Source organism: Erythrolamprus reginae, chromosome 1, assembly GCF_031021105.1.
Source record: "Erythrolamprus reginae isolate rEryReg1 chromosome 1, rEryReg1.hap1, whole genome shotgun sequence".
NCBI lineage: Eukaryota > Metazoa > Chordata > Lepidosauria > Squamata > Dipsadidae > Erythrolamprus > Erythrolamprus reginae.
In genome coordinates, this window is record NC_091950.1 from 259,403,596 (window position 1) to 259,431,042 (window position 27,447).

The 27,447-nt window shown below is 40.3% G+C and overlaps 1 protein-coding gene across 1 annotated transcript in view; it reads left to right on the top strand.

The window, feature by feature from the left end:
- CSMD1 (CUB and Sushi multiple domains 1) overlaps window positions 1-27,447 on the top strand; it is a 1,071,884-nt gene that overhangs the window by 401,124 nt on the left and 643,313 nt on the right. The window contains exon 4 of the mRNA XM_070732892.1: window positions 20,095-20,289. Within this exon, the coding sequence (XP_070588993.1) occupies window positions 20,095-20,289 (195 nt within the window). The remainder of the gene's footprint in view (window positions 1-20,094; window positions 20,290-27,447) is intronic.

Genomic DNA, 27,447 nt, shown 5'->3' on the forward strand with positions numbered 1-27,447 from the left:
CTGCACTCCTCCAGACTTGTCTTGCTGAGGGAGGAGCACACCAATGCCTTTGCTCCCCCCCCCATTGCTGTCCAGGGAAACAAAGGCAAACAGAACTATAGTTCTTGCTGGAAGAGCTGAGATCAGTGAAGGCACAGGAAATCGGCATGTTCTGCTGTGAGAGCCAGATCACATCTCTCTACTGTCCAACTGGGGCACTTCTGCTGGACCATCTCTCCCTCCCCCCACTGGGCTGTTGTACTTGGCAGGGCAGGGAAGTTCTTCCCCATGTTGCTCCTTTCTTGGTGTTGCCGACAAGGAAGGAGGAAGGCCAGGCTTGGGGGATGGCTCCCATCCTACAGATCTACCCCTGCCATTCACTCCCAGCAGTCTTTATTGGTGGCAAAGGGGAATGTTGCTGCTGCACAAAGGCAAGTGCAGGGATGCTTTGCTCCCACACTAAGGCTCCAACCATGACACTGCCACAACAGGGGGACAGGGAGCTATGGCAGAGGGCCCAAAGAGCCCCATGCAGCTCCAGAGCTACAGGTTGCTCACCCCTGACCTATAGTCTTCAGATATTAAGGACACCTTTTTTGTTCAGCTTTAACAAAATATACCAAGAAGCTTAGCATGCAGGATTCACTTCCAACCAAAGTAAAGAATTCATTTACAGAAATGACTGTTAAATTTAGGAATATGGAGGTTTAAAGGCATGTCAAGATGAACAATGATGTGGCATTTTCTAGCGTAACCTTTAATTATTCAGGGAGGAATTTTCAAGGCTTGCAGCCTGTCTCTACAACTCTAAGTGTTATATTGAAGATGAAGGTACACCTTAAAATCAATACTTGTCAAAGCAGTTGTGAAATCAAGTGTCATGTTTGGTTGAAATAACCTCATGGCCTAGTGCGTTTTCACTGCAAGTTGTAATGTGATAGGAGTTCAAAGATAAGTTGATAAAAAAAATCTGCTGTGCTTCACAAAACATTCTATTTGTGTTGAAAAATAATAAATAGTATTTTCTTTAAAAATCTATAATTGATTTAATGTTTCAAGAATTTAGCTTGATTAAAAACCATCTGGAATATAAAATAGCAAAATTGATTATGTTCCATTTTAAAATTATTTAGAAATATAAAATATGAGTAATAAAGCACTGGTAACATTGTTTACATCCACAATAGTGTAAAACAAATGAAGAAATAATATCTTTTTTCTTGAAAGTGGAGTAGAGATTGATGTGCAGATCCTAATATCAGGAATCACTCTATTCATAATTTCTTTCTTTTACTGAGCTAATAAATTAGTCTTAAGTTGATATGGTGTTTGTCTTAGAAGAAATTGCTATCTGTTAACTCTAGCGATACTTCCTTACTCCACCTTGACTTCTAGTGACTGAATTGATATACAGTAGTTCACTTTCTGGAAATGCATTTTGGGGGTTGAATAAGTCTAAATCAACTCCAACAATAAGGGCAGAGTTGACTATAATACCTATTCAAAGTCATGGAGAAATTACAGTATTCAACTATTGGCTGAACATCTTATCTATGAACCCAGATAGATTACTCAAGCTTTGTTACCAACAGGGATAACATAATAGGCCTCCTCACACTTAGGCTGCCTAACTTTCAAGAGCCATCTCACAATAGTTACTCTGTGAGAGATGGGTAGCTTCCAAATTTGATAGATATGATAATTGCATCACTTACATTTGTTAAGTCTTTGAAGTGGCTGACTCAGCACAAATCAGCCTCCCAGTTTGCAGGAGGATTGTGCATCTTTGGGGCATCAGCTGTTGAAGATATTTTACATACTGTGTCTTTTTTTATTGTAAACTGTGTTCGGTGAAATGGATTGTTTGCTAATATTGAAAAAGTAAAAAGTATTGGGGCACCCAGGACAAACTGTCCTACTTTTTTCAGGCAACAAGCGTTATCACCAATAAGACAACACACTACACAAAAAGATACTAAGATCTTTATGAAGTGAGCAGACTATCTAGATCAGATTGGGGTTAATAACAGGGGTGATGCTGTAAAAATGTCCTATTGTTTTCTTTTTATTTGCTTGTAGACTTTTTTCAGTTTATTACATTAAAATTCATTGATGTAATCATCCAACCATATCAGAAGTATAAGACATGGTCATATGATTAAATCAACAATGTTTCTGTTCATAGTCTATGGAAAACTTCTAGAATTTGCAGAAATTATATCTTGCAAGAGATATATCTTGTTCATCAGATGATGTCTTAACAATTATTTAGCCTACCTTTCCTCCCTCCCTCCCTCATTCACTAACTAACCAAGTACCTTCTTTTCCTCTCTTTATGTCCTTCCTTCCTGTTATAAGTTTCCCAATGATCAATGTCTCAATTGAGCTTCTTGCACCAGGGACGTGGAGTCACATTAGTATAGATTACAGTTTGCCCTCCTCCCAGTTTCCCATATTAGCCTCATGACAAAGGAATGTTATCATAGTAAGAACCATCACAGAGTGTTCACAGATTGAAGGACCTGTACAGGCATTCTCTAGAGCAGGGTACCCAAAGTTTCAGATCATCAATATCCAAACATTTATATGAAAATAATGTGATATGTATGACTTTAACAGTACAATGGACAACAACAACAACATTGGATAGACCATTGACCCTTGCAGATTGATACTGCTGCTGGGCAAGAGGGAGGGGGGAGAGAAAGAGAATGAGAGAGAGAGAGAGAGAGAGAATGAGAGAGGGAGAGAGGTGGCGGAGAAAGAGAGAGCCAATTCCTCTAAAGGTCCAATTGGCTTTAAATTGGATGGGAACGGCTTGCAAAGTGCCATATAACTTAAAAAGTGTAACTGGGGTAGATAAAGGAGAGAGGACAGTCCACATTACAGCTAGATTTGAAATTGTTGTTCACAGAATGCTATGAACAACTGCACATAAATATTAAGTGCACATTCAGACTTGCAGAAAGTTGCTGTATTAAATTGTGCCATGAAAAGTTGGCTCGGCTTTTGTTCACCCACCAATATATTGAAATATATTAGTTGACTGGGAGTATCTTATCTTCAGCAAGCAACTGTAGGGGTTTGTGTGTGTGTGTGTATTTGTGTAAGCATATCTTGTAAAGCTACCCTGTTTCTTAAAATGATATCATTCACATGTCAACCATTTTCCTTCACGCAGAAAAATATGCAGGTCTATAATACACAGATAGATTTTCTCCTGTATCCAGGAGAAATGGTAAAGAAGAAAACAGAAAGGCTTTTCTTAAAGAGATAGGGAAGGGAAGATAAAGAAAAAGGTGAGATGGAAACTGAATGAAAATGAGGGGAAGGGAAAAGCTAATCTGGGAAGGATCAAAAATAAAAGAAAGCAGCTGGAGTAAATATTAAAACAAACAAACAGAACTCTCCAGGCAAGTAATCTTACCCGAGCCTTGACTTATCTTCAAGTATTCATGCTTTTCAGCAAGGAAGTTTGCAGTCACTAGCACATCTATCACCTTCTCTTCTTTTCAAGGGCTACAATTCTTATCAACAGCTTCAAGTCTTATCAGCTATAAGATGACTAGGATATGGCCATCTCCTTAATTCAACTAATCTTTGAATGAATGTTTTAAAATAATTGTATTAAAGTTTTTAATAAACAGTAAAAACTAGCCGCCCCGAGTATCTGGAGAGGGGTGGCATACACCCTCTAATTAACAATATTAATAATAATAATAATAATAATAATAATAATAATAATAATAGAAACAAAAGTTTAAAAAATAGAAAGTGCAGAAAAAAGAAAAAGAAGAAGGAACTCAACAGCGACTCCACTCTGCAAAGGATTTCATTGGCATCCTTCAGTCTCGAAAGACCATGATATCATGCTCTGGATTCCCCAGAACATGAAGCCTGGGCAGGTTAGTATAGAGGATAGACTGTTACCCAAGCAGCAGATCCCCCCTCTCCATGTCTCTGAAATATTCCAATGGAATGGCAAAGGCCAATACGATTGGTTTCAGCTACATCGTAGGAGTTATGAGAATGTGTCTGTACACAGTCACGAACTGCTTCCGGGTCTCTGGCTTCGGATTTTGCCTCATTTTGCCTTTTCCAATGATGGATATAGCCATAAGGCAGTGGAGGTTTGCAGTCAGAGTTTCCCTTTTCTTAGTGGTTGACCAGGGCATCTTTCGTGTCTTGCTGTGCTCTTAGCGTACCACATCGCTTGCAGAGACTGCCTTCATGATTGTTGACCTAGTCTGGTAGGTTTCATCCACTCAGTCCACCAGAATCTGTCTTCACATACTCAGGATAGAAAGTCCCTATCTCACCAAAGGTCAGTGACCCATTAGCTACTCCCAACCTGGTTTGGCCAGTCTGTTGAAGCTGTTGCCCGGGGTGTGGCCGCTGCGCATGCTACTGCTATGAGGAGCCACAGGTGAGAGCTGAGTGACAGGTGGGGACCAGAGGTGAACGAGCTACCTTAAAGCTGCCCTAAATGAGCTGCTATAAAAGGACACAACATGCTCCTACACCAGAGATGCTACCGCTCACTGTGCACCCCATATATCCCACAAGGTATTATGGGGTCATTAAAAGCAAGGGATTATTAAAAACAGAAGATGTGACATGTGCAACAACTGCTTCCGGGTCTCTGGCTTCGGATTTTGCGTCATTTTGCCTTTTCCAATGATGGATATAGCCATAAGGCAGTGGAGGTTTGCAGTCAGAGTTTCCCTTTTCTTAGTGGTTGACCAGGGCATCTTTCGTGTCTTGCTGTGCTCTTAGCGTACCACATCGCTTGCAGAGACTGCCTTCATGACTGTTGACCTAGTCTGGTAGGTTTCATCCACTCAGTCCACCAGAATCTGTCTTCACATACTCAGGATAGAAAGTCCCTATTTCACCAAAGGTCAGTGACCCATTAGCTACTCCCAACCTGGTTTGGCCAGTCTGCTGAAGCTGTTGCCCGGGGTGTGGCCGCTGCGCATGCTACTGCTACGAGGAGCCACAGGTGAGAGCTGAGTGACAGGTGGGGACCAGAGGTGAACAAGCTACCTTAAAGCTGCCCTAAATGAGCTGCTATAAAAGGACACAACATGCTCCTACACCAGAGATGCTACCGCTCACTGTGCACCCCATATATCCCACAAGGTATTATGGGGTCATTAAAAGCAAGGGATTATTAAAAACAGAAGATGTGACATGTGCAACAACTGTCAAAGAAGAGAGAGGGCAGGAATTAAGCACTTTAACTTCTACTATCCCTGAAAGAGTATGACTCATATACATGTAATCCTCAACTAACAACTATTTGCTTAGTGATCATTCCAAGTTGCAACAGCACTGAAACATTTTTCTGACCATTGCAACATCCCCATAGTCAAGTGATCAACATTTTCATTCTTGGCAACTGGTATGTATTTATGACAGTTGCAGTGTCTAAGGCAGGAGTCCCCAAACTTAGCAACTTTAAGACTTGTGGACTTCAACTCCCAGAATTCTCCAGTCAGCTATGCTAGCTGGAGAATTCTGGGAGTTGAAATCCACAAGTCTTAAAGTTGCTAAGTTTGAAGACCTCTGGTCTAGGGGCCATTTGACAAGCAAAATCAATGGAGAAGCCAGATTTATTTAACAACCATTTTCCTAACTTAAAAACTGCAGTGATTCACTTAACAACGGTGGCAGGATAGTAAAAAAATGGCGCAATATTCACTTAACAACTGTCTTGCTTAGCAGTGGAAATTTTGGACACAATTGTGGTCATAAGTTGAGGACAAGATGGATAAGAAGGTAGAAAGAAGACAAAGGATTTCTAAGTGGCCGTAGACAAAGGACATGGATGTTCATTACAGATCTTCAAAGCTCCACATTTTGAATGAAGAAAACTGCTAACTGTGTTCCTTCCCAAAGAAAACATTATTAAATGAAAATTATATTTTCTGTCTGAATGCCAGGAGAACCAAGTATTACATATTTTTCCATCTGTTAAAAGATTAAGAACAGCCACAAGGGTTAGCTTTGCTCATTGCATAGAACGTCAGCCTGCAATGGGTAAGCGCAGAACCTCTGTCTTTGGATTCTCACCATGAGAATCTGGTTCCTCTGAACCACATGTGGTTCCCGTGAAGGTTCGGTTAGCTTGCTAAATGTCCAAAGGGGTTCAGTAAAACCTTTGTGCTCTGGAAGACGTTCTCAGTTTCTTCTGCTATATGTGTAATTCTTGCCTGTGCAGAAGAAGTTCTCAGTTCCTTATGTTGTAGGTCAGGGATGTCAAACTCACATCATCACATGACATACAGTGTTCCCTCTATTTTTTGGGGTGGGTGGGTGGAAAAGTATAGTGTCTGAGCGGCAGTCCCTTCGGGACTGGGCGGCACAGAAATAATAAACAAACAAATAAACAAACAAACAAACAAATAAAAAACCCACCCTGTTTTGCCTCAGAGAATTTCAAAATAAAATACTGTACTGTGTGTCTATAACAGTGAGCTCATAATAGGGCAACTCTATCAATATCAAAATGCCACTTAAATAGTTGAGCTAGTTTCAAACTAGATTTTGATTTTCTTTCTCTCTTCCTTACTCCCATTCTTTTTCTTTCTCTTTTCCTTCCTCTCTTTTTTTTATCTGTTTCTCTCTCTTCCTCTCTCTCTCCTTCCCTCTCACTCTTTCCCTCTCGGCTTCTGGGCAGGTTTGGAAAACTCTGAGTTGATGATGATGTTTTTTAAGTGAGCGATTGCTCACTGCTCAGCTTAGAGGGAACTATGATGACAGATAACAACTTTCCCCCCCTTCACTAAAATGGGTGGACATAGCCAGTGTCTGAAGCATCTGACACACAGCCCGTGAATTTGACACTCTGCTTTAGGTCATCATGAAATCCAAACTCTCTTCCCAAAACATCTGTTCTTCCGATGTCTCATGCCCTACTTTCTTGATTTGCATATGGAAATTGAAATTGCTTTCCAATGACAGGCAGAAACGTTCCATGTGCTTTTGCTTGATGCTTATGACCAACTTCTATCTCCGGAGGACTGTACAGTGATGAAGAGAGAGGCAGAGAGGGCCCAGGAGATAGCTCGATTGAAAAGCCAACACCTGCACTGCAGTTTTATTCTATCCAAGGAAAGCTTCCCAAAGCCCTCATTTGTGAACTATCGCACACACAGGAAGGTGTAGGTGGGCTAAAATCCTCACAATGCAATGTAGCTAAGAATATAGATAGGGAAATTGCATCGGGTGGGACTGAAAGGGTAATTATATAGATAAAAGAACTGGAAAAGAACAGAACTCATGAACCGTAGTCCTTAAAATAATAAAATTGTCAAGGCAGTGTTGTTCTTCTAAGATTTCCCAGTATTTGTTCACTCTACAGCATTGACAGAATGGCAAACAGGTAGGTAGGTAGGTAGGTAGGTAGGTGGAGAGAGAGAGAGAGACTGACTTTATTTTGTGATTGGGGAGAAAGAAAATCTGTAATCATGCATACATCTCCATTCTGTGTCCAGTCAGTGAACCAGTGGAAGTGATGTGTCAGTGTCTGGAGGCTGTTAGGGTCTGGATGGGTGCTAATAGGCTCCAGCTTAACACCAACAAGACGGAGTGGCTGTGGGTTCTGCCTTCCAAGAGCAATTCCATCTGTCCATCCATTACCCTGGGGAGGAGCTTTTGACCTCCTCAGAGGGGGTTCACAACTTGGGCATCCTCCTTGATTCACAGCTAACCTTGGAACATCATCTATCAGCTGTTGAAAGAGGGGCGTTTGCCCAGGTTTGCGTGGTGCACCAGTTGCAGCCCTATTTGGACAAGGGTTCTCTTCTCACAGTCACTCATGCCCTTATCACCTTGAGATTTGACTAGTGCAATGCTCTCTACATGGGGCAACCTCTGAAGAGTGTTTGGAAACTGCAAATTGTGCAGAACGCAGCCGCACGAGCAGTCATGGGCCTGCCCAGACATGCCCATGTCTCTCCAACACTCCGCGATGTGCATTGGCTGCCAATTGGTTTCTGGACTCAATTCAAAGTGTTGGTTATGACCTATAAAGCCCTACATGGCATCAGACCAGATTACCTGCAGGACCGCCCTCTGACACATAAATCCCAGTGACCAGTTAGGTCCCACAGAGTTGATCTTCTCCAGGTCCCATTAACTAGGCAATGTCACTTGGCAGGACTTAGGAGAAGACCTTTCTCTGTGGGGAGCCCAGCCCTTTGGAACCAGCTCTCCCTGGAGATTCCTACTGCCTCCACCCTCCTTGCATTTCACAATAGTCTTAAGACTCATTTATGCCACCAGGCTTGGGCCGATTAGATCTTCGCCCCTGGCTAATGAATGATTGTATGGTTGTTGTACAAATGGGTGTGATTGATTTTAATATAGCTAGAAAATATAAAATAGTTATGTAATTTTTAATTTAATCAGATTGATTTTTATTGTAACTTGCTGTTTTTTATATGTTATAAGCTGCCCTGAGTCTTCAAAGCGGTGCGGCATAGAAATCCAATGAATGAATAAATAAATAAAATAAACAAAGCACCGGTATATGTTGACGATGGTTGCAAATATCAGAACAGTTGAACAAATGCAAATACTTATTGGGCTATTGATGTGATAGAAATTAAAATTTGTTTGTTCTGTATTCCGTTATTTGGGAACAAAATATCTGAGAGGTAGGACCAGCCATTCTACTATTATTTCTGGAAATAATATTTACCAGCTAAGATTTTTGAAGGGCAGAGGGACATTTGAACTTGCACTGTTACCCGTATCAGTACCTATGTGTAGTCCTTGACTTACAACCGCTCATTTAATGACCATCTGAAGCACCAGCACTACCGCCAGAGTTGCACACGCATTTCCAGGTGACCGGTAGGCGTGTGTGTAGGCCTGCACAAGATTTGGCTCCTACGCATGCACAGGAAGAGAAATCTATCTATCTATCTATCTATCTATCTATCTATCTATCTATCTATCTATCTATCTATCTATCTATCTATCTATCTATCTATCTATCTATCTCTATCTATCTATCTATCTATCTCTATCTATCTATCTATCTATATCTATCTATCTATCTATCTATCTATATCTATCAATCTATCTATCTATCTATCTATCTATCTATCTATATCTATCTATCTATATCTGTCTGTCTGTCTGTCTGTCTGTCTGTCTGTCTGTCTGTCTGTCTGTCTGTCTGTCTGTCTGTCTGTCTGTCTGTCTGTCTGTCTGTCTGTCTATCTATCTATCTATCTATCTATCTATCTATCTATCTATCTATCTATCTATCTACCTAGTCAGTCCAATACACAATGAGGGTTTTAGTGGGTATATATCAATATACACATAGTAAAATACATGATGAAGATTATAGAGGAGATACTCATAGTAAAATATATCTATGAAAGAATAGAAAAGAAGGTATAGTAATAGAACATATCAATGAAAGAATAGAAGAAGAGATATAGGAATAGAAGAAAGGTATAGGAGATATAGGAGAGCAATAGGACAGGGGAACGGAAGGCACTCTAGTGCACTTGTACTCGCCCCTTACTGACCTCTTAGGAATCTGGATAAGTCAACCGTAGATAATCTAAGGGTAAAGTGTTGGGGGTTTGGGGATGACACTATGGAGTCCGGTAATGAGTTCCACGCTTCGACAACTCAGTTACTGAAGTCATATTTTTTACAGTCAAGTTTGGAGCAGTTAATATTAAGTTTAAATCTGTTGTGTGCTCTTGTGTTGTTGTGGTTGAAGCTGAAGTATTCGCTGACAGGCAGGAAATCTCGTGCGAAAACACTCGCAAGGGTTTCTGGAACTGTGCATGTGATCGCCATTTTATTTTCAGCTTTTTATTTATTTTTAAATTTTATTTTTTGGCCCTGTACATGTATAAGTGTGCAACCACATGGCGTACGTGCTCAAGGCGCACCCCCCCCCCCCCAAAGCGGGAGGAAGTGAACTGGTAGTGAGTTAAGTTAAAACCCACCCCTGGGTACAACTGACAAAAACCTTACTTTTTGTAATGATTTTATCTAGTTTGGGTAATGAAACACCTGCAAAAAATGAAACATCTGCAGAAATGATTTTACATAGTTTGGATAATAAAACATCTGCAACAACCACGCTCGGAGAGCTCCAAGGACCTCCTCAAATATAAAGAATTTACCTGAGCAAATCAAAAGAAGAAAACCAATTAGAGAAAGTACTTGGGCCATTAACAATAAAAGAGCAGGGAAATAGAAAGGATTCTCTGCCTCTCTATTTCCTCCCTCGCCTGTAAGAAAGATTCCCGAGCTTGTAGTGACTTCTCGGGGAGTGAATTGGTAAAAAGACTGTAAAGCAAATTAGGGGAAATATTCCAGGATACCTTTGCCGACCTGATGCCATCCACTGGAGAGTTCTTAAGGATCTCAAGTGTAAGATTATTGACCTCTAGCAAAAATATGTAACTTGTCTCTCAGGTTGGGCTCAGTGCCAAAGGACTGGATGGTAGCCAATGTGATACCAGTTTTTTTAAAAAGGGATTTTGGAGATTCAGGAAATTAGAGGCTGGACAGCTCTTTACTGCCCTCCAGTGCCATATGTTTACAGCCAAGAGATGATAGTTTCAAGGAAGCACATAGGGGGACAAGCATTATTCAGTAACATCCAGTTTCTTTATAGAAATGCAGTTGTTGGGATGCAGATTTTGAACAAATAAACAAAAATTACTTTATGGCATGCATAGTTAACTAGTTATTGCAACAGGCTGCGATGTCCACTAACCTAGATTTTTCTAAGCGATCCCCTGGTCAGCTCCATAAAAGACTGTTTTCTTGAAATCTCAAGGTTACTGTCAGGTTGGGGATGTGAGCAGTGTGGTGGCCTGGAGGTGGAGCTGTCGCCTCACAATCAAGAGGCTGTGTGTTCAATTCTGGGTGGCAGCAAATACTCTCTGGGCACAGTGAGTAATTGTATGCTGCAAACTCCACACAGGCATCAGGATGGACAACTTCAGCCGGATCTCCAGCATGGGTCTTTTCTCTTTGGTGCTTGATTGCTATTGGCTGCTATAATAATAGGGAGGAGCGGGCATGGCATTGGGGTTTGGGAAGTGTGATGGTCAGTGGTGGGTTGCTACTGATTCACCCCAGTTTGGCCTAGAGAAAAGGAGGGGCAGAACGGATATGATAGCAGTCTACAGGTATACAAGGGGTTGCCACAGAGAGGAGGGGATCACTTTAATCTCCAGGGCATCGGAGGGCCGGACAAGGAACAACGGCTGGAAGCTGACCAAGGAGAGATTCAACCTGGAAATAAGGAACAACTTCCTGACAGTCAGAACGATCAACCAGTGGAACAACCTACCAGCGGACGTTGTGAACTCCAATACTCTGGACATTTTTAAGAGGAAATTGGACTGCCATTTGGCTAGGATGCTAAAGGGTTCCTGCTTAAGCAGGGCGGTTGTATTTGATGACCCGCATGGTCCCTTCCAACTCTAACAATAAATAAATAAAAAAATAAAATAAAATAAAACCAGTAGTAGCTGTAGTGGGAGGCTCTGGCCACCTTCCCGGATATCATCACAGATGATCTGTGCATGCCCAGAAGGTTTTGCACATACACAGAAGCGGTACACGCATGCATTCACAGTTCTGAACTTGTAGCAAAGTAAGTGAAATCCACTATTGGTGCTGGTGTTATGGTATTATGAAGGCCCATCTTGGGAATCACTGGGCTGCTGAATGGACTTGTTTACACCCAGTCAAGGCCTACCATTCTGGAATTCCTGATGGACAAGAACACCTGAAGATGTGCCCCACATGATACTCTGTGTGACGTGGATTGGACATTTATCTTGGGTCCCTTGTGGAGAGGAATTTGAGGAAACTTTCAATATGTAGCTTTCGCGCCTTTTGGCTCAGATCTTGCTTTTCTTTCACTGCTATCTGTTGTGGTTAGCTCTGCCCCAGCTCCTGCCCCAAGGAATGTGCAGGTGGATATGGGGGAAACATCCACATGCTGCAGGCCTGTTTTGCTCCCAGTGGAATCTGCCAACGAAGTCTCCTCTGACCAAGGAGGCCTGAGTGGCAGGGAGGAGGAGAGTTTGGCAGACAGCCCAGGAGGAGATCAATCATCTTTATCATCTTTGGATTCTGAACAAGAATTAATGACACATCCACACATGCATAGAGTGATGCATAGGAAGCAACAACTAAAGGATTATTACAAAAGTAAATGAGGCCAGCATGTGGGTTTGGCCGTTGTGGAAAATTATCTGATCGTTGTGTTTCATGAATGTCTTGCTGACTCCGGCCTTTGTTTGTTGACTTTTCGTCACTTTGAAACCAAAGCAGAGCAAAGTGTGTTTCACTTCGTGGAAGAAGAAGGGCTGTGACTTTCTTCACAGCTGCAAGCTAAGTACTTACAAACTGATAAGGGACTTGTACAAACTACCAGGTTGTTTTTGGATGAGTGCTCTTTGCAATACAAAAATAGGGCTTAGTTTATTTTGAATTTTTTGATGAAGAACATTGTTTTGAATTTTCAAACATGTGTGTGTCTGAAATTTGTACCTTTGAATTTTTGGGAGGCTCCTACCAGAGAGTCCGGCAGAACCCTATCATTTCAAACTCAGTAAATATTACCTCTTCTCTATTTCAACTGAGTTGGGAGTTTTCTTTCTTTGGTTTTGAACAGAGGCAAACCTGACATAGATCTGCTTTATCAGCCTACCTGAAGATCTAGCCTACTGAGAGGGCTGAGCATACAAATCAACCCACGGGACTCCCCAGGAAGACTGGGGAGCCCTGCAGTCGACTTCCCCACAGTCACACCGCTGCCAGGAAGAGTGGCTGAAGGATCTTCAGCTCGAGGAGAAACTGGTCTGAACCAGATAGTTGCTGGGCATAGGATGCACCTGGAGGAGCACCCCTTGGGATTATCTCTCTCCAGATGCCAGCAGGGTAATGAAGTCTTGCAGGAAGCCAACAAAGAGGACATCCAGCCAGCAAACACTCAATTGCTATTCAGTCGCCCTGACTCCACCCTGAATAAAGGGATTATAAAACAATTTAAAAGGAAAAAAAAACCCTGTCAGGTTGGGAATCTGCATGTTTCCAAGTCTAGCTGGTTGGGACCTTGGAGTTTATAATTACAGAGGAATGAGTAAAACACATTATGGACTGAAATGTGCCTGTGCTTGAAGTTCATAATTTTCAACTACTCAGTAGGGTGTTTTTTTTAAATAGGATTCCTTTCTTATTTTGACTTGAAATGCTATCTTAACCACTTTTATGATATATCTCAATTAATTCAAAATTACCTTTACAATTCAGGATTTTAAAGATAAATGCTGCATTAAAGATAATAAAGAGAAAGGACCATTAAACAACTTATTTCACAGCAGAAAATCACTGCCATTAAATGCTTTCATTTCATTTAGAAGAATGAATACATTTTTTTCTAAAGAAATTACATGTTCAAATAAGGACAGGTGAGGTCTATGCTTGCAATAAATCTCCAAAGTTTTTTTAAAAAAAAATATGTTTTATTATTATTATTTAATAAATCTCAACCTATGTTTCATACCCCTAACATTCTACTGAAATTCAGTTGAGTTACATCTATTGAAATGTATTTATGTCATGAATCAGATGTGGCTTGGGTAATGAAATATTTGCCTGTGCTATACAGCTGTATGATATGTCCATCATAATACATTTTTATTTCAAATCTGAGATTGTACAGCTGGTCCTGCATACCAACTTAAATATTGTTTCAATGTTTTCTGAAAAGCAGTTAAATAAACTAATCATGTTTGATCTTGACAGGTAATTGTATCATGTGAACAATTCCATTTTTTGAAATTAATCTTAAAATCTCTTATGCTGTCTAGCCTTAAACTTTGTCAGATATATTTTTTTTTCTCTCTGTCAACAGCTGTGTTCATATGAGAACAATCAGTCAGGGGTCAGAGTAGAATATCCATCATTTTATCACTTTACTTTTCTCTTGGAAAGAATCTAAAAAAGAACAAGTATGAGAGAGATGATTTGAAGTGAGATAGTGGGTGCTGAAAGGAGATAGTTGATTATTATTGTGGTTGATCTCATAGTCTGCCAGTTGTTTAGAATGGATCTGAGATTTTTATCCACTTCAAAACTTTCCCAAAGATCCAATGATGTTTGATGGGGTTTATTTATTAAATTTATTTATTTATTTATTTATTAAATTTGTATGCCGCCCCTCTCCGTAGACTCGGGGCGGCTCACAACAGTAATAGAAAAACAATGTACAATACAAATCTAATAATTAAAACTAAAAACCCATAATTTAAAAAACATGCACACAACATACCATACATAAACAATATAGACCTGGGGAAGTTATCTCAGTTCCCCCATGCCTGATGGCAGAGGTGGGTTGTAAGGAGTTTACCAAAGGGGGGTTGTAAGGAGTTTACCAAAGGGGGGAGCTGGTTCCAGAGGGTCGGGGTTAAAGATACAATAGTAGTAGCAGTAGTAGATGAGGAGGATGAGGATGATAAGTTATTTAAGTTTAGTAGCTGAAGGAGTGGGGTTGGTGCAGTGAGTTAGAACACACAGTTGTAGTTGTTACCAGACTATTGACTCGTACATGAGGTAATCTGCACTGTGATTGGTTGTTCCAATTATGGATAGCGAGTTTCCATTTTTTCCCCTCCCCTTTTCTTTCTATATGCCCTGTGTGCTGTGTGATTTACCTGAACGACCAATAGTTTCTCTGAGGTTAAAGTTTATTCATGAACCTGAAGGAGGTTGAGGTTGATTGGCCTGTAAAGACAGCACAATGCTATAGATCACAGAATTGGGAGGAAGATTTTCTTTGGCTCCTTTTAATACGAATAATTATTTCTAAAGATTGAGAAGTTGTTTAGACTGGATCTGGCCTCTTTATCCACTATCAAAACTTTGCCAAAGACCTGGGATAGGTAGATATTCTTGTTTGATAGTGTGAAAAGGTTTGGTCATAGAGGAACAGGACCACCAGGGACAACAGGAGGATTTAAACTTACATGCCACCCAACATTCAGCAATTCTGGGCAACATCTAACAGACAAAGAAAATAAAGTAAAATCAAGAAAACAAAAAATAAAAGTTGGCAAGTAGGATGAAGTGGAGGACCTTGTCCTCTTTCACCAAAGGCCTGCATGAAGAACTCACAGCTCTTCTAAACAACAGCAGAGTGCTGGCCACCAAATCTTGGGGACATCTTTTTCCAGAGGGCAGATGCTGCTACAGAGAAAGCATCCTTCCGTGACACCCTCCTTAATTAAAGGAATGCAAAGCATGCTAATCTTGAAGGATTGAATCAACCAGGCAGATGTTATGGCAGACAGGTAGCCCTTCAAGTATCATGTATCCAGGGGCGGGCCACCATTCCCGGCCCTACCGGAACGGGCCGGGAGTGCTTGTGTGTGCCCTGCATGCATGCCCTCGCATAGAGTTCAGCTTCTGCGCATTTGCAGAAGCTAAATCTCACATTAGGATGTGTGCAGTGGGAGGAAGCCGGTCAATTGTGGGTGGTGGTGGGAAGCTGGTGTGATCATGGGTGGTGGTGTGGAGCCGGCGCAAGCACGGGCAATGGGAGGAAGCCGGTGCGATTGCAAACAGTTTATTTATTTGTTTGTTTGTTTATTATTTATTATTAATTATTCAGTATTTAGTATTTAGTATTTATTTACTATTTACTATTTACTATTTACTATTTACTATTTATTTATTAAATTTGTGTGCCGCCCCTCTCCGTAGGCAGTGGGGGGAAGCCGGTGCAATCACTGGTGCTTTGGTGGAGCCGGCACGATTGTGGCCAGTGCAGGAAAGCCGGTGTGATTGCAGCCTGTGGGGGCGAGCCGGGACAATTGCAGGCAGTGTTGGGAAGTGCCAGTTGCATATGCAAGCACGTGCACACCTGGCGGCACCACCGGTGCTAGCCTACACGCTACATTGCCGCCACCGGAACCGTGACCCCCCCTACATACTTGCCCTCATTCATAGATAGATCCAGGGGTGGTATTCACTTACTTTCCCTACTGGTTCACAAATATCACCTCTAATCCCACAGCCTCCCCTGCGTATGCTTTACTGCCATGCATGCCTTCTGTGCATGCACCCAGCCTCAAAAAAGGTGGCTAAATAGGATGGCATTATATCCAGGTGGGTGGATATTGTGGTTGAAGTTGCTGCTACGGTGCTACCAGTTCACTCAAACTGGTCCAAACTGGCTGAATACCACCTCTGGATAGATCCTTTCACAGTGCCTTCCGTCCATTGGTAAACACTCCTGTCAAAAGAGCTTCTGAAGAAGTGAGCAGAAGACTGGTGGAAATCCAACAAGGATAACAAGGTGAAAACACAATTCATAGAAAACCAGATTGGGTAGATGTAGAGCTTATTGGAAATGTCCTGTAGAAAATATATACGGTAATATTAATATGAAACAATAGTTCCTATTATTAGGTTTATGGTTTATTGGATTTATATGCCGCCCCTCTCCACAAACTCGGGGCGGCTCACAACAATAATAAAAAACAGTACAGTACACAATACCAAATCCAATGCCCACCCATCCAGTTCCAATTTAAATTAATGACTGTGTGCCTGTATAAAAAACAGGCACACAGTCAATCAATCAACAAAACAACATGGGCAAGGGGGAGGTGTTTTAGCTCCCCCATGCCTGACGGCAAAGGTGGGTCTTAAGGAGTTTACGAAAGGCAGGGAGGGTGGGGGCAATCCTAATCTCAGGGGGGAGCTGGTTCCAGAGGGTCGGGGCCCCCCACAGAGAAGGCTCTTCCCCTGGGTCCCGCCAGGCGACATTGTTTAGTCGACGGGACCCGGAGAAGGCCAACTCTGTGGGACCTATTAATGAGAGTAACCATTTGCAACAGTAATTTCAAGCCAATGTTATAGGCATAAATGCTAGAGCGATACTTTCTACACCAGTGTTTTTCAATCTTGGCAATTTAAAGACCTGTGGACTTCAAATTTCAGAATTCCTTCTTTAAGAAGAACACCTCTTAAAATTGTCAAGTTTGAATAACAAGGTTCCATATGGATTGAATTGGCAGCTTAAGATGCAGTTATAACAGGTTTTGTCCAAAGACCTCATTTCTACATCTTTGGTAGCTGTTTAAATGTTCATGTAATAGTAAGAGAAAAAGTTTTTCATGGTATATTGGATGGAAAGGCCTAGGTTCTTTAATTAATGAATTCTACATATATTATACTGAATGCAGAAACCATTGGTAGCTGATTTGTACAAATGGTAATTGCAGAAGCAGCCTTGTGATAAAACTGCATTATGATACAGCACAATGACATTTTTTGCTTCAAATTCTTTTTAATGCATTCAAAAGTGTCTCTTTAGATTAGGCTGTCCTAATAAGGTCTGAAATATAGGCAAAAGATGCTGCCACCAGTTTCACTATATTGTGTAGTTCAAGCCAATGTGTTTTTGCTTTGTTTTTTCTCCCAAACAATTTTATGGTTCGGCTGTACTGTGTTTTGCTAGGTGTTTCTTTTCGTGTAATCTCTAAAGTTAATGTGAATTTCATGTGGGATTTTGATAGGAAACCTGAAAGTGGTATTTGAAAGATATATCAAAATCTTGTTAAATCAAAATTGTCTCATCCATTTGTAATTTAAAGGTAAATCATTATTACATAGACAGTGATGCAAGTAATTGATATCATTTTTCTGACAGTTATGGACTACTGTGGTTATGCATAGAAACATAGAAACATAGAAGTCTGACGGCAGAAAAAGACCTCATGGTCCATCTAGTCTGCCCTTATACTATTTTCTGTATTTTATCTTAGGATGGATATATGTTTATCCCAGGCATGTTTAAATTCAGTTACTGTGGATTTATCTACCACATCTTCTGGAAGTTTGTTCCAAGGATCTACTACTCTTTCAGTAAAATAATATTTTCTCATGTTGCTTTTGATCTTTCCCCCAACTAACTTCAGATTGTGTCCCCTTGTTCTTGTGTTCACTTTCCTATTAAAAACACTTCCCTCCTGGACCTTATTTAACCCTTTAATATATTTAAATGTTTCGATCATGTCCCCCCTTTTCCTTCTGTCCTCCAGACTATACAGATTGAGTTCATTCAGTCTTTCCTGATACGTTTTATGCTTAAGACCTTCCACCATTCTTGTAGCCCGTCTTTGGACCCGTTCAATTTTGTCAATATCTTTTTGTAGGTGAGGTCTCCAGAACTGAACACAGTATTCCAAATGTGGTCTCACCAGCATTCTATATAGTGGGATCATAATCTCCCTCTTCCTGCTTGTTATACCTCTAGCTATGCAGCCAAGCATCCTACTTGCTTTCCCTACCGCCTGACTGCACTGTTCACCCATTTTGAGACTGTCAGCTTTTATACAGAATAATGCAAAAAAAAATGAACTTCAATTATGTAAGGATGTAACATTTCATCTATTCATTCATTCCAATGTTCTCAAATATATATATTTGACAATCCAATCCCATTGCTGTTATGGAATTGGAAAATGTAAAAACTTTTAATTTTAGTTTTAATTTCCATATTTCCTGCCTACTTCTTCCTTCTACAATAGTTGATATTCTGCATCCCCCGAATCCTTTTAGAATGAAACAATCTTCCAAGGATAATGCAGAAAGATTGGAACTTAAAGCAAACCCACCAGCCTGTAATAGGACAGAAAGAGGACTGACTTTGTAGGTTTGGTTGATCAGAGGGTAGTAATGTGTTGGGGTGTGTGATAATCAAGATTATCAAACCAATGAGTTAGAGAATGAGGAAATTAAGATTGTCAAACACTCTTTAGAAACAAATTTTGTTTTCCTAAATACATGGGAATTCGATACATTTAAACATTTTGAGGAATTTATTGTTCCTAATCATCTGCATTTACCATTGAGTTGGTATTAACCTTGTGGAAGCTAAACGTATCACTGAAGTGTTTTATGTAAATCATAAATGAGTATGCCGAACATGGCCATTTGATAGAATTTATTTGCATAGTACCTGAAAATACATGGAAATACATGGGAATACATGGTCTGATTAATGTGCTTTGACTTTAACTGATGTCAGATGTGCTTTGACTTTAACTGATGTCAGATGACCCATTTTTGGGTCACTTTCCATTCAAATGAAGATGGGAGGAGAACAAAGCTTGAGCATCTGATTCCGAACCAGGAAAACCCAATTATTATTAAGGCAAATCCTGTATTGCCTTCATCTTTCTAGGATTTGCCTTAACAAAAATATTGTTCTCCAACTGCAACCCGTGATATATAAAAAGAATTGTTCTATGGCCATGTAGAACAATCATAATTACATGTAAGCATGATAGTCTTCCAGATCATCACAGAAAGTCTGATAAAGAACAAAATTAACTCCTTATTTTATAATTGGGCCTATAAGATATTATAGTCTAACCAATAACTGTAGATTTTCTTGATGTTTTTCTTTCTATAGATACACACTTCCTAATCCTGCTTAGTTTGTGGGTCTGTACAAGTTAGCCAAATACTATAATCCTCTGAAGCGTCCATGTAAATAGTTCCAAATTAAACCTCTGCCTCCCCAAATCCCTATCATTTCACTGTAGTTTATATGGGGGAAACTTAAATGGTTAATGGTGATTTCTTACTTCAGGCTGATCTCTTATTCGACATCATATGCCAGTCAGTCTTCTTAGGCAATTCTGTTTGCAAACTGCTCTATTAAATGTTACATAGTAAGATAAATAGCATTGTAACCTGGCCGTATCAGATTGAAGCAAATGGCCAAACTCCAATTGATTTTTTAAAATATAGAAATAGCATCAATTGTATGCGTACCAGCAGTACAATGGTGGTAAATTAAATAGCTGAAACAACTAAAATACTTTCTGAAGTATAAAATTCAGGAAAACCATATATTACAGATTTAGATCTAGCATGAGAATTTTTGACATCTTAACTGAAATTTATTTGCTCTGAATGAAAGCAGAGAAGCAAAGAAAAAAGAGGCATACAAAAAATCCTTGTCAATGAAAATTTATTGAGAACATACTATTGTGCTAAATCTCTCTCTCTCTCTCTCTCTCTTCCTAATAGTGCTACCCAGCCATACCTGTGGCAACCCAGGGGAAATACCTAAAGGCATTCTTCATGGCACAAGATTCAATATTGGAGATAAAATTCGATACAGTTGCATTGCAGGCTATATCCTGGAAGGCCATGCTGTGCTGACATGTTTCATGAGTCCTGGAAATGGAGCATCATGGGATTTTCCAGTGCCATTTTGCAGAGGTAAGGCTTTAAAAATAGCACACACCTTGTCGCGGAGATGTGAACCACCGACATAATAAACCACTATGCTGACATTCCTTCATTGTCACTGAGTTTGCATACACTGAGCTAGGACAAATTACATGCACATCTGGTATTTCCACCATAAATGAGCACAGCTAGAACCAGGTGCTTGTGATAATCTCTGCTGAATAAAACACAACATGTTGTGCTTTTAGAACAGATGTTACTTTTTTAATGGAAGTATCCACTTTCCAATCTTAACCAAATCATTTATATGGGAGTCAATTCCAATTTTGAACAGTTATGGGTATTCAGCGTAAGGAAAGTAGATATGTATATGTATGTATTTTTTGCCAGGTTGTCAGCAAAAATATGTTACACAGATAGAACTTGCTTAATGGCCAACTGTAAGAATGGTGTGCATGTATATGAGTGTGATTTTCTTTTTATAATAACTTGTTATGTTTTTTTTGTTTGTTATGTTTTAACCTCAGTTAACTGTTCGATTTCTTTAATTGTTTTGTATTTATTCTAATTGTATTTGTGCCGCAGTTGTAAGCCACCCTGAGTCCTTTGGGATGGGCGGCATAGAAGTCGAATGAATGAATGAATGAATGAATGAACGAACGAACTAACTAACTAACTAACTAACTAACTAACTAACTAACTAACTAACTAACTAACTAACTAACTAACTAAACTAACTAACTAACTAACTAACTAACTAACTAACTAACTTTATTTTATTTATTTATTTATTGGATTTGTATGCCGCCCCTCTCCAGAGACAAACAAACAAACAAACAAACAAACAAATAAATAAATAAATAAATAAAATTTGTCAGCTATAAAAAAATAAACTGCCTTGAATGGCCCCTAGAGGGGCCGATTGGCAAAAATGAAGCAGTATGCTCCTTCCCATATTTGCATATATCACAGTGATTCAACAGGGGGGGGAAAGTGGGCGGGGGAAGAAAACATATAACTCTTCCCTGGTAGAAACTGAGACAGGGGTGGGGAACTTGTGGCCTAGAGATTAAAGCTCTCAGGTTCAAAATCCTAAAATCCAGGTAAGGGTATGGCTAAATTAACAATGTAAGAATCAAATTAACAGTCATGTCAAAATTCTGGATTTGCGACACATAATTATCTTTAACCAAAACTAAGCCAATATTATTGGAAAAACTAAAGTAGTTAAATTCAAGTTGCTTCATTTCATTTAAAAGTATACAATATGTGTATGTGTGTGTGTATATATACACACACATATGTTTTCATAGATGTTTTGACGAGGTCCCAGTTGTCATCTTCAGGCTGGTGCCTTCAGCTTTGTCCTCGGGTGCACAAATATGCGAAGACCTACACACACACACACACACAATTTGTCAAGTATGTGTGCTTTGGGCAAAATACTATTGCAGACGACAACAGACTTTCTGCTGATTTTGCTGACTGTAAAGAATCAAGATAGTTTTATGAAGATTAGAAAATTGCTAATTTTGCCATTGTTTTGCTTAATGCTCCAGAAAGCTTTCTTTTTGTGAAACACTTGACTGAATTTACATAGAATTTTCAAGGAAGAAATATGAGTTAAAATATCAAAACTGAGAAAAGCTATTTCCCACACTCTTGGCTCTCTGAAGTTACCCTACTATAAGAATTGAGTATGTGTGTCTGTGTTTAAAAGAGAGAGAATCAGTGAGACTATGCTGGTCTAACAGTGCAGGTTAATACAACTGCGGCTATTTGATTAATATTATTTCTGGGTTCAAACATCGAACCATAAACTAAACACATACATTGGTTAAAACTTTGTGGCTCTAATTATCTAATTATCATGCAAAATGAAGATGTTCCATCAAGGGATTCCGAATTTCTGACATTTCCCACCTGAAACATATACAAGTAAGAAAAGAGGAGGGGGGGGGAACCCTATCAGGTTAGGATATACAGTGATCCCCCGAGTTTCGCGATCCCAATCATTGCGAATCGCTATATCGCGATTTTTCCACCCGATGACGTCACTCCCTTCCTTTCTCATCTTTCTTTCTCTCTCTCTTTCTCTATCTTGCTTCTTCCTCTCTCACACTCTCTTCCTCCCTCTCTCATCTCTTTCTTTCCTTCTCTCTCTTTCTCTATCTCTCCCTCTCTTGCTCTTGAGCGGCGGCCGGCACCCAGGGAAGGTTCCTTCGGCCGCCCACCAGCTGATCTGCTCGGCAGCGCGGCAGCAGCGAGGAGCCGAAGATGGGGTTTCCCCGTTGCCTGGGCAACGGGGAAACCCCATCTTCGGCTCCTCGCTGCTGCCGCGCTGCAAGCGAGCGGCAAGCGAGCGGCAAGCGAGCGGCAAGCGAGCAGGCGGGCGGGCAAACGGGCAAGCGGCAAGCGATCTTGGGGTTTCCCCTTTGCCTGGGCAACGGGGAAACCCCATCTTCGGCTCCTTGCTGCTGCCGCGCTGCGGAGCAGATCAGCTGTTGGGCGGCCGAAGGGGTCTTCCCCGCCGCCCACATGCAAACTCCACCATCTGCGCATGTGCGGCCATGGAAAACAGGACGCGCATGCGCAGATGGTGTTTTTACTTCCGTGCCGCTACATCGCGAGTTATCGATTATCGCGAGGGGTCTTGGAACAGAACCCTCGCGATAATCGGGGGATCACTGTACATACTTTGGCTTTTGTGTCAACCCCCCCTCCCTGTCCAATATTCCTTATTCATGTTGACCTTTATGTGAGTTTTTACAACATTCTTCCTGATGCTCCTCTCTGGTGTGTTTATAGTCTGTTATACAGTCCATTGGAGATGTACTGTACCTGCGGAGGGAAAAGTTGTGATCCACTAGCAGTCCTGGATGATGGGGATCAGAGGGAAATTTAAAAGGCTTTAGCCAGCATAATTTTTGCCATGGAAGATAGTCACATGAGGGTTCTCCACTCTGCAAAAGAATACTGGGAGGCGTTGTGTAGCATGTATGTAAGAGAGACTGCCGGCAGTAAGGTGTTGCTGACTAGAAGGCTGTATAAGGCACAGCTGAAGCCAGGAGAGTGTGTGTGTCCACACATTTAGAACATGAGAAGGGAAATGCCTTCCAATAGCTTCCCTTATATAGGCAGCTTTTTACCCAGCTTCTTAAGTGGCAGTAACTTTGCTGCTGCCTCATTCCCATTGCATCAGGTTCGAGTTGCCTCTGCTTACAATCTTTCATCAGCTTACAGCTATTAAATCTACCTACTCTGGCAATTACTTGCAATTCACACAACTAAATTTTCACAATTTAAACTGATCCCCCCTGCTAAAATTAGACTGAAAAAAATGTAATTTGTCTCCTTTATCATGTTCTCAGAGAATTTAACGTGACCTTTTTTTTAAAGGGAATTTATTTGGGGAAATCATTTTCAGATAAACGAATATGTAATCAACTTTGATTAAAGCTATTCTCCAATAGAGTATGGGAATGCAAACAAAGGCTGGATTCATGTATCATATAAACCTAACAAACTGGTCTGTTTGCTTCAGTTTTAATGCAACTATGTAAACTGATATATTGAATTATTGTTTAAAAACAATATATTATGGTTTAGAACACTTTTTCAATCTAATCAGCTGAACTATATTTTCAGGGCCCAAGAACCAAGGGTGACACACAGAGTTGCTCAAAAGTACTTTGTTTTATTCTTCACTTATAGATAGAATTTTGGCACACAAGTCAACTATATACATAACTACAGATATACTTTGGGAATTGCTAGGGAGAAGCTTTTTCCAGACTTCCCAAACTCCTCTTTCTCTTTGCCCTCTGGAAAGCAGCACCTCCCATCTGGGAATTTAGACTACATTCCACCATAATATTCAACAATTTGTTGTTCCTCATGTTGGTGACAAATCAGCCACCAATTGTTGTTTGGTGTTCCTGAATTTCCATTTCCACTTTAAATTTCTTAGGCAGGCTTACAAATCACTATAAACTGAATCCCTTTTCCAGCAGTTGCTGAAATGTTTGTGCCACTCTGTATTGATGGTAGTTTGCTTCTTCTATTCTTCACAGATATATTTGTTTCTTTTGAGAGTTGTACAATGGTAAGAGAGAAAACAGTGCCACCTTCTTCTTCCTCCCTAATTTGGAACTATTTAATGAATCTGTTGTCATTGTTGCACCACTGTTCTAGGTCACTTGTCAATAATAACCTCAATATATTTTTTTTATCCCTTCACATACATTATTTGTGTTGTGGCTCAGCTCCCCAAACATGACAAACCTTCTGTAGTTAACTCAAAGATTATTTTATTAGAAGTACTGACAGTACTGACAAAAAGGTTTATCTCTCATCGCAGGCTGATAAATCTGGCCAGCGAGAAGATGAATAGTTGTCTGCGATATCTATTAATCTCTGCCCCCTGCCTTTTATTCCCAGACCTACGGTGGGGCTTTTCTAGCAGTGGTGGCTCTTCCTTCGTGTGGATTTGCCCACAGATTTCCACTGCTCTCCTCTCCTCTGCCTTCTGTGCATCTGTGCATCAGGCACTGGACCCAGCTATTCCTCCTCTTCCTCATCAGCCACCTCCATACCTGGGGGCTGTTGACTCTTCATCCGAGGGCTGACAGACCACCCAGGCTCCCCCCTCTTTCTGCCAGTTCCACTCCCTCTTTCCCCTCAGAGCTCTCAGGTTGCCTTGAAGCTGACCCTAACTCCCATGCCTCCTCCTCCTCTGATTTGTTGTCTGTTGGAGGGGCCACCAGCTGACAGGCCACAGCAATTTAAATAATAATAATAATAATAATAACAACAACAACAATAACAATAACAATAAATAAATAGAAACATAGAAACATAGAAACATAGAAACATAGAAACATAGAAACATAGAAACATAGAAACATAGAAACATAGAAACATAGAAACATAGAAACATAGAAGTCTGACGGCAGAAAAAGACCTCATGGTCCATTTTACTATTTTCTGTATTTTATCTTAGGATGGATATATGTTTATCCCAGGCATGTTTAAATTAAGTTACTGTGGATTTATCTACCACATCTGCTGGAAGTTTGTTCCAAGGATCTACTACTCTTTCAGTAAAATAATATTTTCTCATGTTGCTTTTGATCTTTCCCCCAACTAACTTCAGATTGTGTCCTGGCATACAAATCTAAATAATTAGATTTATATGTCGCCCCTCTCCACAGACTCGGTGTGGCTCACAAAAGGTAGTCCTCAACTTAGGACTATTTATTTAGCAACCTTTTGAAGTTACAAAGGCACTTAAAAATGTGACTTATACCAGTCCTCACCCTTACAATCATTGCAGCATTCCCATAGTTGCCTGATCAAAATTTGGGCGCTTGGCAACCAACATGTATTTATGATACTTACAGCATCCCAGGATCATATCTGTAATTGCCATTTGAAACTTCACCAGCTCGTTTCCAACGAACCAAATCAATGGGGAAACCAGATTCACTTAATAATTATGTGGTTCACTTAACAACTGCAGTAATTTACTTAACAATCATTGCAAAAAAAGGTCATAAAATCAGGCACAATTCACAGAACAACCAGCATGTTTAGCAATGGAATTTGTCCCGATTGTGGTTGTAAGTCATGGATCAGCTGTATCATCCTAAGCTATGGACTGTCTAAACATAATTTATTTAGTAAACGCACAGAACCATAGGTTTCCTTTGAACTGGCTGGATTTGCACAACCCACTAAACCCAAGGCTCAGAACAATACAGTAATGCACTATTAGTGAAAAACGGGGCAAAAGAACCATGGAATGGCAAACATTTCTTAAGCTGAACCTTTCTTTAAGATGATAGTATATAGCAGTGATGGTGAACTTTTTTTTCCTTGAGTGTCGAAAGGGTGTGCACGTATGCATGCCTGCACCCATAATTCAATGCCCCCACATGCCCCACCCCCTGTGCATGCGTGCATGAATCCCCCTGTGCTGCCCTGACCCACACATGGATGCACAACCTTCTCCCCCACCCATTTCCTGACTTCTGGTAGGTCTGTTTTTCACCCTGGCTCCAGAGGCTTCCCTGGAGCCCAGGAAGGGCAAAAACAACCCCCCCTGGCCTCCCCTCTGAGGCCCTCCAGAAGCTGGAAATGCCCTCCCTGAACATCCATGCAAACCGAAAATCAGTTGGACACCATGCACATGCACGGTGGAGCTGAACTAGAGCAATGGCTCACATGCCAGCAGATATGGCTCCATGTGCCACCTGTGGCATGCGTGCCATAGTTTTGCCATTACGGGTATATAACCTTTCAGCAGTATCTACGCTGAACATGACATTAAAAGGATGACACACATATCATGATTCTATTGCTCAAAGTAGGCGTAATTTGGTATTTCTGTCACAATATCTGATGCAATTTCCATTATTTCAAATTTATTTGAAAAAAATTGCATTTCTATCATTCCCTGCCACAGTAAAATGGGAGTATTTTCCTCCCATTTTAAAAACAAACATTGAATATTGTTGTTATTGTTCTGGGTAAGTTTCCTGAAGTTGCACTGTTACCTGGATGCATAAGTCAATGTCTTGTTTCTAAATGTTGTGACTTGAATAAATTGTCAGTTTGGCACTATCAAATATAATTTAATGACTATAATGGGATGCTTTAAAATGTCAGTGCAGAACATAATTTCAATAAGTGGCTAATCAAACACAAACAATGCACCATCGAAATATTTTGAAGTGTCTCTGATTGTTTTCCTTTTAGGTCTTGCTGAGCAAGGAAATTCAATAATTTATAAAAAAAATAAATTCCAAAGATCTCTAGAATAAGATGCTTTCTAATAAAGGTTCATTAGTTATTTTGCATACTTTTAATACGGGTTACTAAATAATGCATGCTTATAGTTCATTTGGAGCTGTCTAAAGCTGCAATTTCCTTTAATTGATAAGCCTTACATAATGTGATTGGAAATGACAATATGTCAATTGGCAGAGCTTTCTAATATGACACTCGAGTTTTTAATTGCATCTTTTCTATTGCTAGCTATGAGTGGTAAGGAAAAATAAAATCTTCAAAGAACAGAGTGACAGGATTGGAAGAAACATCAGGTCTATCTAATTATTGTCTCCGTAGTCTATAATGTTTAAAATATAATGATGTTTCTATCAGTTATGCAGTGGTATAATGAAGTAA